Source organism: Protopterus annectens, chromosome 2.part1 (assembly GCF_019279795.1).
Source record: "Protopterus annectens isolate FY-2018-M chromosome 2.part1, PAN1.0, whole genome shotgun sequence".
In the NCBI taxonomy this organism is placed as follows: Eukaryota; Metazoa; Chordata; order Ceratodontiformes; family Protopteridae; genus Protopterus; species Protopterus annectens.
Genome location: NC_056729.1, coordinates 86,734,915 through 86,747,580, shown reverse-complemented (window position 1 = coordinate 86,747,580; position 12,666 = coordinate 86,734,915). Strand labels below are relative to the sequence as shown.

The 12,666-nt window shown below is 38.9% G+C and overlaps 1 protein-coding gene across 1 annotated transcript in view; it reads right to left on the bottom strand.

Annotated features, from left to right (window-relative positions):
• Window positions 1–479: 479 nt before the first annotated feature.
• The window catches only part of LRBA (LPS responsive beige-like anchor protein), a 4,045,850-nt gene continuing 4,033,663 nt past the window's right edge, over window positions 480–12,666 (bottom strand). Inside the window, exon 56 of the mRNA XM_044063433.1 lies at window positions 480–2,162. Coding sequence (XP_043919368.1) covers window positions 2,072–2,162 — 91 coding nt within the window. The 3' untranslated portion in view covers window positions 480–2,071. The remainder of the gene's footprint in view (window positions 2,163–12,666) is intronic.

Sequence of the window (12,666 nt, the reverse complement as noted above, 5' to 3'; positions counted from 1 at the left end):
GATACAGCCTTCTGATTGCAAAATATGTAAAACAAGACACACTAAAGAAATATGGCTATTTCAGTAGAACAGACACTGCCTTGTGACATTCATAGTGGGTTCAGCTCCAGTAAAACTAAAGATACCAACAGTGATCTTAATCCCAACCATATTAGCTGCCCAGCACCTATACTCTTCAAAGGAACTCTGTTAAATCTCACCACTGACAGCTTGTTTCTACAAGTTTCTCCTAACACCTGGGTAGCACACTCCTCTGAAATATCTGGAGAGAGGAACACAAGACAGTTATTGGATATGCAAAGATTAGACTGTAACAAGAAGCCAAAAACAATGAAGGTAGACATGTACTCCACTTTGTGTATGAAAAGAAAGGGCTACAGCTAAAGTGCCACAGCTATACTAATTCCAATGAAAACATTATTTGTGGTGTGGAGAGAAAGCATAAAGAAAACTCATTTAGCATACAAAACAATGCTACGTTTTTCAGTACAAATGCTCTTTATTTCAATTCCAGTTCAGAGAATGAAATGCCTTATTTCAAAACCATTACCAAAATAACAGTAGTAGAAAAAAGACAGAAAGTGGTTCCTTTTGAAAACATGATATATGTTTCAGCAGGCAGCAAACAAATCTCCAAACTACGTAGGAAAAATATTACAAGGAAGTTGGAATGTTTAACAATCCATTGTAGATCACAACATAGAGACTGATGCATCACACATATTACAAACAATGATACAGTCATTTAACTATCATTTTCAAAAAAATGTCATAAAATTAAAATGCAGTTACACCAACATAATGTACTGATCCCTAAATATGCTAAACAAAAACAAAAGTATATTTTTGGCCGATACTGAAGCACGCAAGTCTAGAATGATACAATAGGTTTAGGGATTATAGGTGCAAGTAGTGTAATAAAATCAGGGCACAGAGAATAGTGCAATCCTGCAAACATGTGGCATTACTGCAGGTGAAAATAAAGTGCACACCATGCAGTCAATCCTTACAAAAGCAGTATTAACCACTGCACAACCTACAAAGATGTTCGCCATCTCTGCAAGGAAAAAGGAATTCAAAAGGTGCAAATCTGCATCACTGTGAGGTCAGGCTTCAAATTATTTGTGCCACAAGCCCAGCAATAGAGAGGAATTTCACTGGCTCAGTAAGACATTAAAACAATACTACACTAGGGATGCTTCCAAGGAGCAATACAAAGTCTGGTGTGCTGTAGCAATAATAAGACGAGCAGAATCCATAGGTGGGGCTCATTTTGACAAGTAGTAGTCATATGTATTCACACAAGTCTAATGTAACACAGGCTCCAGCAATCTATGAATTTTTTGTTTTAAACTGCACAAACAAAACATCAAAAACAATATAAACATCCCTTTTCTAGGACCAGCAGCATGCCAAAACAGTAATATTCATTCAGTGAATTAACTGCAAACATTTTTTTTCAAAAATTAAATTATCATTCTTCTCTTCCCAGGAATGTCAACTCTGATGTACTTTTATTAGATACTATACGAAAAAGGTAACAGAGTTCTGACACCTGGGATCATAAAGGGATTACATAACTAAGCTAAGAAAGTCATCATTTTTCTAAACATTTAAAAAGCTATAAGACTGCAAACAGTAGTGTGTGTGTGTGTGTGTGTGTGTGTGTGTGTGTGTGTGTGTGTGTGTGTGTGTGTGTGTGCGCGCATGTAAAATAGTATGACTGTATCTAACAATTGCACTGCAAACCTTTCATACTGGGATGAAAATAGATGTTTTGATTAAGACTAAAAATATAGGTTTTTCTTTACTAGACAACCCTACCCCCCAACATTATCCAGTATTTATCTGAAGTACAGTAAAATCTACAAAAATAGCAAATACCTTTAAAAATAGTTTGCTTTTTGCAAGAAGTTTCAAAAGGTACATTCAAACTTAATTATAGTTATTTATATGGAACAGTCTTTAGAAACAATGGCAGAATACAGATGTGCAACTCTGAAATTCAATAACTAGTTTTATGATGATTGCAAATCTCATGGAGCATTGGGGTTGATTTACACTGCTGCTGTCAATATCGAGTTTGATATTCATGATGCCAACGGTTGAAGTCATTGTAGAACAGCACTATACTTCCAGAGGCCATGCCTGTAATTATACACCTGTAATACAAGGCAAGCAGACAAAAAGAAACATGATTAACTGTGTAGTTACAGTTTAAAATAACTTACATTATTATAAGCAAGAAGTATACATCGCAATGACAATATGCATAGCTCTGACCCATAAAATATTCAGAAATGGTTAAGCAAGAAACAGTACTGTCAATAACAGAAAATGTTGCTGCCAAGCTTTTTCAACCTTTGGGTAGCATGGTGGTCCAAAGCAGTTTACTTTAAATTTCACTTTCAGGACCTATGTTTGCATCCCGAATTGAAGATCTATATCAGCCTGCATAATCAGAAACAGCTGTGTCAGTTGATTTCATTTAAAACTGGGGAAGTTGAACCATTACTTACAGAAAACCACACAGATAATATGTCTCAGGAGGGATACAGTTCAGTGCAACATCAAAACATATTTTACTATATGTACTGATTACACTGTATTTTTGGTTTGTTAAAATAGTTTTATTTTAGTAAGGAAAAAATGCTTTTCTCTATACATATTAAGGTATTTAGTTGGGAAGAGTATATTCCTGATGCACAAAAAAGTTTAGTAGTCATTACAATTTAATCTATGAGATGAGCCCCCTAAGTGCTTTCAGCCTACACTATTACAATTATGGATAGTGAATATGGCTGGATATCTCATTTCTTTCAGTTGACACACTACTTTATCTTGTGTGTACATATGTATTACCAGATCCTTGGTGCTACTGATATAATCCATTAGACACATGCTATTATACAACAACCCCCCATTAACATTCTAAAACATGCACGCTGATTGTTCAGCGTGCACGTTGTAAATCAGACTTATACTAATGGAAAAAGGTCCAGTCGCCCGGACTTTTTCCATTAGTATAAGTCTTTTTTTACAGCAACGGAGAACGCAAGATCTCAGTTGCACACTGTTTCGCTATGTTAAAGGAGTTTTAACATAGCGAGACAGCTTTACAAAAAGTAACTGAGATCTTCCTTTCTCCGTTGCTTTTTTTAAAGCTGTCTCGCTATGTTAAACTCCTTTAAAATAGCGAGACACTTTGTAAAAAGCAACGAAGATCTTGCTTTCTCCGCTGCTTTTTTTAAAGCTGTCTCGCTATGTTAAATGGGTTTAACATAGCGAGACAGCTTTAAAAAAAGCAAAGGAGATTCTCTGTTGCTTTTTTTAAAGTTGTTTCGCTATGTTAAACTCCTTTAACATAGTGAGACAGTTTGTAAAAAAGCAAAAGAGATCTTGCTTTCTCCGTTGCTTCCACCCACAGGTCTGATGTACTGCGTAAGCATACGCATGCGCAGTACATCAGAACTGCCGCAGAATACCAGACAGCTGTGGAAGGGCAGCAAGGAGGCATTATACAATGCCATTATTTAAGAAAAGTAATTATTTTTTTCTTAAATAATGTCACTGCATAATAGCAATAACCCACTTCTGGGTGTGGGTAATGCTGGATTTACCCACGGTTGTCTTTGTTTGGCCACTCGGGCTTCGCCCTCGTGATCAAACCACACCAACCATGGGTAAAATCCAGCATTACCCACACCCAGGCATGGGTTATTGCTATATTATACCACCTTTGGTGCTAGCAATACAACCTACTAGGCAGTACCCAAGCCATACCAATGACAGACAGAAAGACAGCCAAAGTTGCAACTTGTTTCCTCCAATCAAAACTGCAACAATGGAAGCAAAGTATGCCATTAAATACCAAGGAAATGCCAGGAAAACAGCACCAGTTATTTTTTTTAAAAAGTGCAGTTCACTGCAGTGTGACACTGCAAGCAGTTCAGTGGATGAGGCTGAAGACACAGAGATGTCTCCAAAAGGGCAGAGAAAGAAAGGATCTTTCATCAATGACGGGCTGCAGATCTTCACAGGGATGACTTTTAAAGTGATTTGCTGATGAAGAAAACTTCACTAGTAAACCATGCGATGTGGTGCATAAACTGTCTAACAAAAGTTTCCCTCTGCTTTTGACTGTTAAACAGAAATGTAAAAGTTATATTTTCCTTGTCTTAATGTCACCAAGTGTAAACCACGAATTTGAACATAAGGAAAGTTTGTGGTGCTTCTGCATACTTCAGACAAACTTGTGAACGGTTCCAAACTATGCTGATAAACGAAAACAAACTGCTTGCTTGTATTTCATCCACAAAAAACTTTTTATTAAAATGAACAAAGTAGATTGAGCGCTTTTGTCTTACTCTAGTAAGACTTCATCAGACAATGAAAGAATTAGTTAACTGCCATATATACACTTAATAAACCATCACATGGTGTTAAAATACACAAATCTACTTCTAAAAGGTGTACTAACCCTGTTAAAATACGTTATAAAACTCATTAAATATCCATGGAAGGAAGTGGAACTAACCAATACAAATAATTACATGAAAAAATATATTACACATATATATATATATATATATATATATATATATATATATAAATTAAATATTCATCATGAATAGTATCAATATGTGTACATAAGTATTTGTATAGTTCTAATTTCTACAAAACATATTACGAATGTATCAAAAAGTATTACACTATTAAAATATTAAAATGTTATAACACCTATTAACATAAAACAAACAATCATCTCTGGACACACTAATTTTAATATACAAGCTAGTGAACTCATCATTCAAGCTTGGTGAATTATAGGCATTTAATCTGATTTCCACATAAGTTCACAAAGTTCCAATAATGGGCCCATTGGACCCCCTCTGTGGTTGTATTGTACTTGATCTATAATTTTAAAAATAAAACTATGACTGGGGTGTTCGTATACATGCTTCGATAGAGCATCTTCCATTTCAACTTTCCTGATGCTATACAAGTGTTCATATATTCTGTCCTTGAATTTACGGTCCGTTTTGCCTACGTAAAACAAGGACAGTAGATTTGTGTATTTTAACATCATGTGATGGTTTATTAAGTGTATATAGGGCAGTTAACTAATTATTTCATTGTCTGATGAAGTCTTACTTACTAGAGTAAGATGAAACTGCTCACTTTACTTTGTTCGTTTTAATAAAAAGTTTTTCGTGGATGAAATACGAGCCAGCAGCTTCTGCATACTTTAATGGATTCAGCCTCGTGCATACGCATTAAAGTCTACAGATGCATTTAATGCTTTCTTCAAGGTGACATCACTGAGGTATAGACTAAAGTTATTTGGATATTGACTTTTTGTTTAACAAAAAAAAAAGCTTTTTATTAAAATACAGTCCAAAAATGTAAGGAGTGACTGCAAGAAAAATGCATCAAAGCACTTAACTCACTGGAACCCTCAAAGTAAATATGAGCACTGGAAATAACTTTAAAACGGGAGTGGTGCTAAAGCATACTGTTATCATCATTATTAAGCACCATCCTTACAACAATGCACGTGTACAGACGCTGCTTTAGCAGTCCTCTAAAACTCCCCAGTGCCTGCTCCTACTGTAGCCACGACACTGAGGTAATCAGGCTAAGTTGTTGCTGCGTGAGCTAAGGTTTTATAACGGCATAGTATGGCACCAAGTAAGTGCCACGATGAAGATACACGTGCAACTTCACTGTGTAAATGGAAGTTATGAGTTCAGAGAGAAATGACATTTAATTTAGAAAATTAGGAAAACTTTCCATACTGTAATTCTAGAATTCGTATGAGAGTAGTTAAAGAACAGGTAGTTGCCCAACAATTTGGTTTCAAGTAATGGTACACAGAGACATAGCCTAGGTTGTTATTTACTGGTAATAAAAACAGTCAAAGTGAGAAACAAACTGCGGATGACAAAAAAATCATATACTGCAGCAAAACAATTGTGTTCCTTGTAAATCGCTGACCAAGAACACAAGTCCTTCAGGCCTTATGAACTTATCTGCTGGGATGTCTACTGTGTTCTTTACTGTACTTGATGTGGGATTCAAGAATGCCTTGTATGCCAGGCATAGATCACCCCCCAAACAGACTGTAAAACACTGCGTACAGGGATAGGGTTCTGAGGTGATCCACAGACATGTTGTTTACGCCCTGTACCCTTTTTGTGAAGAACCTGTTTGGATGTTCCAGCTCTTGCACGTGCCTCATCAGCTACATACTGAAGGAGGCACTGTACTCAATCACTGGTCTAATGAGGGGTGAATACAGAGGAACAATGACTTCACTGGACCTAGATACCATACCCTTGCTTATAATTTGCACAACATAGAATGATTTCTTACTACAGTAGGCACATGATGGTCAAAGACCAGGTTACTACCTACATGTGTTCCTCAATCCCTGATCATTGGGTCTACTCCTAGGGGTGTGTTATCAAAGAGGTAGTTTACAGGAGTTGCCAAATTCCCAAAGGATAATATTATGTCTTTCTTGGCACTGAATGTCAAACTGTGGCCCTGACAGCAGTTATTTGTCTGAGTCAGTCTGTTTTGGATGATATTTGTATCTTGATGAGATTCTATGACTGCACCTAGTTTGCAATCGTTAGGAAACCTGGTCAGCCAGAGGCCCTTGACGTTGACCTTGACATCAAAGTAGATGCCAAAAAGGAGTGGACCCAACACAGAGCCCTGAGAGACTTCACTAGCAACTGACCTCTGTGTGGAAGTAGACTCCCCTAACCTAACTTCTAGGGTCCTGTCAGAGAACCACCTGGCTATCCATAAGGTGATATAGGGGTTTATAACTAATTTTGTAAGTTTGTCAACACCACCATAGTGGGACACTGTGTTGAAAAGTCAAGATAGGCAGTATGCACTGGTTTTCCCTCATCCATTGCTTTGGTAACCTTCATAAAGAAATCCATCAGATTGAATAAGCATGACCTGCCCATGACAAGACCACACTGGGCTGGATCCAGTGACTGAAGGTTTCCTATGTCATTGTTTATTTCCATGATAATTCTTTCCTTCCCCTTGCATATGAAACTAGTTAGCCTTATCAGTCTGTAGTTACCTGGGTCTGTATATGGCCTGCCTTGTACAGAAGTATTATAGTTACAGTCCTCCATTTACTTGACACAAAGCCTGGCTGGAGGCTATTGTTAAATATTGATTCTAGTGGTCCTAATAGATTGTGCTTTATGATGTTAAGGAGACTTCCAGGGATATTACTGGGACTCACTGATGCAGTGTTCTTGACTTTGAGAGTGCACAGAAGACATGTTCCCTAGTGATAGTTGGGGGAGTTATGACTGAGGGGACAGGGTACTAAAACTGGAGCTAAACTTGTTGCCAAGTAGATTTGCTACATTTTCCCGCTCAGTATAGCTGGCTCCATTTACAATAAGCTTAGCACATTGCTGTGCATTACCTTTGAGGTTGTGGACATAGCTGAAGAAAGCCTTGTGAGTGTCCTTGGCCTAGGAGGCTATTTTTACCTCAAACTTAGCTCTGGTAGACGTTATTAGTCCTCCATAAGTTTTTACTCGTTTAGACTGAGTGAGGTTTTCTTTGCTGGGCATTGCTCTTCCTAATTTTTGCTATGATTTTCTTTCCTTTGTTGTACAATCTATTGATCCTGGGATTTCACCAGGGTAGCTTGTTTTTCAGTTTGCCATGTGCTTTTTCTGGGTAGATACAGCTGTCTCAATGCAGCTATTAACATTATACTGCAGGATGTACATGAATAATTTCACACAGACCAATATGTTCTCAGGGTTTGGGGAGGGGGGGCTTGTAATTTTGCCAGTGTCAGACTTAATAATAGCAGGTTTGCCTTAGAAAGACTCCTAAAAGTACCACAATGTGCTGGGGTCTTGGATTTTATTATTATTTTGGAGGAAACAGCATTATGTTCCAACCTAACCAGTGAGGACATTACACTGGGAGAGGGTTAACTGATTCTCCCACATTTGAGAGGACCAACTTGCGGATGTCTGTGCCCCTAGGGGGCATATGGACTATCTGGTCAAAGGCGTTTGCTTTAATAAAATCTAGGAATCCCTGGGTCTGAATGTTTGTGGTCATGTATGACTCCCACTAGTTAAAGTCACCCATGAATATAGTATCAGGTTGAACAAGGAGGGTTTCCTGTACATTTGAGTAAGAGCTATGGGTATCCTGAGTCATAGAGGAGGACATGAAAAGTATGTGCTTACTAATGATAGATTTGTGCTGTCTGCTTCCATCCTTCCGCAACATATGGGCCTTCAGATCCATTCTTGGCTGCATCTTCCAAGCTTAGATTCCTCTCCTTACCCATAATCCCCACCGGTCCCTAACATTACCTCAGATCGAGTTTGCCTGTAAACCCATAGCACAGAAGATCCTCTACATAAAAAAACAGACACCTTAAATGCAATACCCTGCTTATGTCCTGCGCTGGAGCTCGAACAGCATGTGAATATAAGAAAGACACAGTTCATACTGTCGTACCAGAAACCAATAAAAGTAAATACAAAAATGATGGAAGGGGGAAGAGGGCAGGAAGTTGTGGAAGGATGGAAGCAGACAACACAGAACTATCATTATAGCAAGAACATAACTTTTGTATCTGATGTTGTCTCTTCTATCCATTCCTCAACATACAGGACAGAGTCCCCAGCTAATGAATTCTTGGGGTGGTATCATGGAAGGATATGCCAGAGGATGGCTGAACTAAAGGCAGCCCTACCTCTAGAGAGCAAATCAAATTTATAATGAGAAATGAAAGTATGAGCATTAGCAGCATAAATATCATCAATAGAGGCCCTTGAGAAAAAGGCGGAAGAAGCAGACACAGACGAAGATGAATAAGCTTTAATGGGTTTGCGCAGGTTAAGGCCCTTTTCCTTGTATACAAATTAGATAAGAGACAGATAACCATTTAGAGACTCCTTGCCCCAGCATGGCCTTTTAGAACTAAACAGTTGATCAGACTTTGTAATGTTCTTGGTACAATGGTAATCAAAATGAAGCTGAGGATGAGAGTGCAGCTTGTACCTCCCTTTGCTGGCAAAATTTATGAACACAACCAGCAAACTAACAGATTGAGTTAGTTAAGTCTCACTAGCTACATTAGGAATGAAAGATGGGTTTGTCCACAAAGATAACCTATCCTTGCGAAAAACAAGGTATAGGAGTTTGTAAGACACAGCCTGTAGATCTGATACTCTAGACTGGGGTGATTGCCATCAGAAACAAAGTTTTTCCAGGCCAGAAATTTGATGTCTACCTTGGCTACAGGCTCAAAGGGATGTTTAGCAATAGTTTAAAGCATCATAATAATATCCCAAGGAGGATTGAGCTTCTTAAAGGGGAGGTGGCATACGAAGGAAAATGCCTCTTAAGAAAGTCATGAATAATATAAGAGAGATGACTGATTTTCTCCAATATGGAAATCTGAAATGGCAGCTAGTCAGACTTTTACAGTACAGTAACTGGCCTTGTTATGAAAAAGGGAAATCAGGAAGTCTAAAACAGTTCAAAGAGGAGCTTTAAAAGGGTCATGATTCCACTGACAGGTTCAAATAGAAAACCTTTTCCACTTACTTTTGTGAACCTTCCTGGCAGATGGTCTTTGTGATGATGTAAGAATGTGGATCGCTGCAGAAGAAACCCTGGACTGACTAGCCATCAATGGAAGCAGCGAAACCAAGCATTTAACCTTGGGTCTTGAATGTCTGGGTGAAGCATTCTATACAGGTGAGAGAGATCATCTGGATTGGAATCCAGTATCCAAGGGGGTTGTACCAAATGAGGCTAGAGGAATGAAAACCACACCTGTCGAGGCCAGAAAGGAGCAATGAGGATGACTGTCATCTTTCTCTCCAACGCTTTCTGCAAAAATTTTAGGATGAGAAGGGCAGTAAAAGGATAGATCTACTCAATCTGCATGTCAGAATAGTGGATTTCCCTGGGATGTACATTTCTATCAGAAAGCATATGAAAGATATCGCCCATTGCCACACACTCATCACTTCTTGACATAATAGATAGGACCGTGTCCCACCCCCAACCCCTCTTGTTGATGTAAACGACTACAGATATGTCATACATCTGGATGGTGGTTATCACCCTAGGGGTAGGGCATCCAAAAAGGTATGCAATGCTAGGAGGACTGCCCTTATCTCCAAAACACTGATGTGAAGAGTGGGCTTAGATGGAGACCACATGCTTTTGACAGTCATTCTCATGCAGAGCACCCCACCCCCACCCCAGCTTGGAAGCGTCCATGCTCACAGTGGCCTTGGGAGAAGGAGGGACAAATGGGTGGCCCTGGGAGACTTTTACGGGATTCAATTCACCACTGTACATGTGTCCTGCAAATGTCTTCTAGGTGTATTCGAAAACTCACAGGTTGATGTCTGATAGACCACTGTACTGAAAGTGCCCACTGGAGAGCCCTCATGTGGTATCTGGCTATTGGAACCAAGCTAACCGAGGCAGTGACACATCATAATAGCTGAAAAATCAGTTTCACTGGTGGCTTCTGGCAAAAAAAGAAAAAGTAAATCTTGACTGTATCTTGTGGTCAACCTGTTCTCTGGAAGTCTCGCAATCTGACATGTCATATCTAGTTTCTGGAAGAAACTTGGACTTGTCTCGGTTCATTGTGATACTCAGTTGAGAACAAAGGCACAGGAAGGTGTTCCTGGAATGGAAAAGAAGATTCTTGCTAGGAGCAGAAAGGATCCAGTTCTCTAGGTATGGGAACACTCAGAGCCCTTGCATTCTGAGAACAGCTGTGACTACCACCATGCATTTGGTAACAGGTAAGGATAAACTACAGCAATAAAAGAAATGTCAATAAGCAAAAGCTAGTCAGCAAAGTTGTTTATATGTATGAAAGTTAATCACTTAGCTGAGGTAAGCCTGAAAAAAGGGGACCGTGCCTATTTGAATGAGCAGCAAATGAGAGCAAAGGTAAAGTTTTGTACAGTAGGGGATTATGGGTAAGGGAAGGGGCCAAAGTCAGATCTGAAGACTGATCCATAGACCCATATATTGAGGAAGAGACAACATCAGATCTATAGTTTGCAGGGATCTGGTATGGAACTTTGCCCATGGTAATTTGGATGTGGAGAAACTCAAGTGCATCATACTGTTTGATGAATTTTGAGGTGTGTTTGTTTTTGATAAATTGAGATGCTTCTACCTTTTCTTCCTTACTGTGCATTAACTAGTCTAAATGTGTGGAAGGCATTATAACCCTACACTGCTAGGGTACTTTCTATGGCTCTATAACGCATCTCAGTAACTGTACAGATGTCTATATTCTCCAAGGTGGGGAGCACTTACAGGGAGTTGAGTTTTTTGTTTAGACTTCTGGCACTTTCAGATTTTCTTGGGCTGGTTTTGCTAAGCTGCAAGGTTTAACAGGTTGGAAATGCCTAAAAAATGCACTATGGGGGATGGATGTGGTTTTAAGCAATATTCGAAAGCCCAGAAGGAACAAGATGGTGACCATCCCTGGCAAAGCAGAGTGGTCTGCAACTCATATCCTCCCAGGCTACAAAATACCGTACCTCCTTTGAAGAACCCCGAAATCTGAGCCAATTATTAAAGCCAATTATCTTCTCTTTATACTGTGGCATCATCCTTGAAGAAGACAGAATGCTGCTCAATGCTAGGCTCATATCAGCCTGGGACATGCACAGTTTAACAGTTCCATCATGTCTCTCTTCGTATAGTTCAGGAGGTACACTGCAAGTCATTTACACCCTGCTGGTACTTGTGGTTCAACAACCTGTGTGTGTGACGTAGTGGATCCTGACCCCTGATAGGCAAATGACTGATTCTCTCCTTACTCAGCCTGGTGAGTGAGACACTGGAGTTTCACAATGGAGTCTCTTTCACATTTCTAAACTATCCCTCGTGCAACATATACAACTGTGCATATGACAGCAGAAAGCAAAAACATTGTGAGGCAAATAGTTCAACAGTACAGTGGAAGAAAGCATACATTTGTACATAATACTAAACTGCTCTCACTCTATTTTTAAACTACACTATGAACAAAATATGCACTTCAGAAAAAAGTATGTACTCCAATTTTCACAAAACTAGCCTGTGAAACAAATGGTAATCTGTATTATACTTTAATTTTTTCTTCACAGGGGAAAACAACTGTAACAATAAATAAAATGTCTGATAACACATGAAGTCACTCTGGTCTGTAGCAGAACAAGTGAAATGTTGGAGGGGACATGGGGATATGTCCGACAAAAGCACAAAACCATTAAAATAATATTAGTAAAAACACTCCTATAGGAAACGCAGAAATATACAGATGCGCATATAAAGTGAAGGCAGCACTATAAATCAAACACAAAAATTTGGCAGGATGGTTGCCATAATAAACCAGACATTTTTTTCAAATGTAATTAAACCAGACTTTTTTTTAAATGTAATTAAACAATTCAGTCGATAAAAGCTCTGTGGGCTGATCGTGGTCCAAGGGCTGGGGATTTCAAACCCCTGGTTAAGAATTACGGTAGTTCAGGTCCAGGGAATGTAGCCCAGAGATGTGAGGTTCTAATGAAGAGATTAGAAGGTTTCAGATGATTGGAAGGGGATAAACTGCCAATAGGG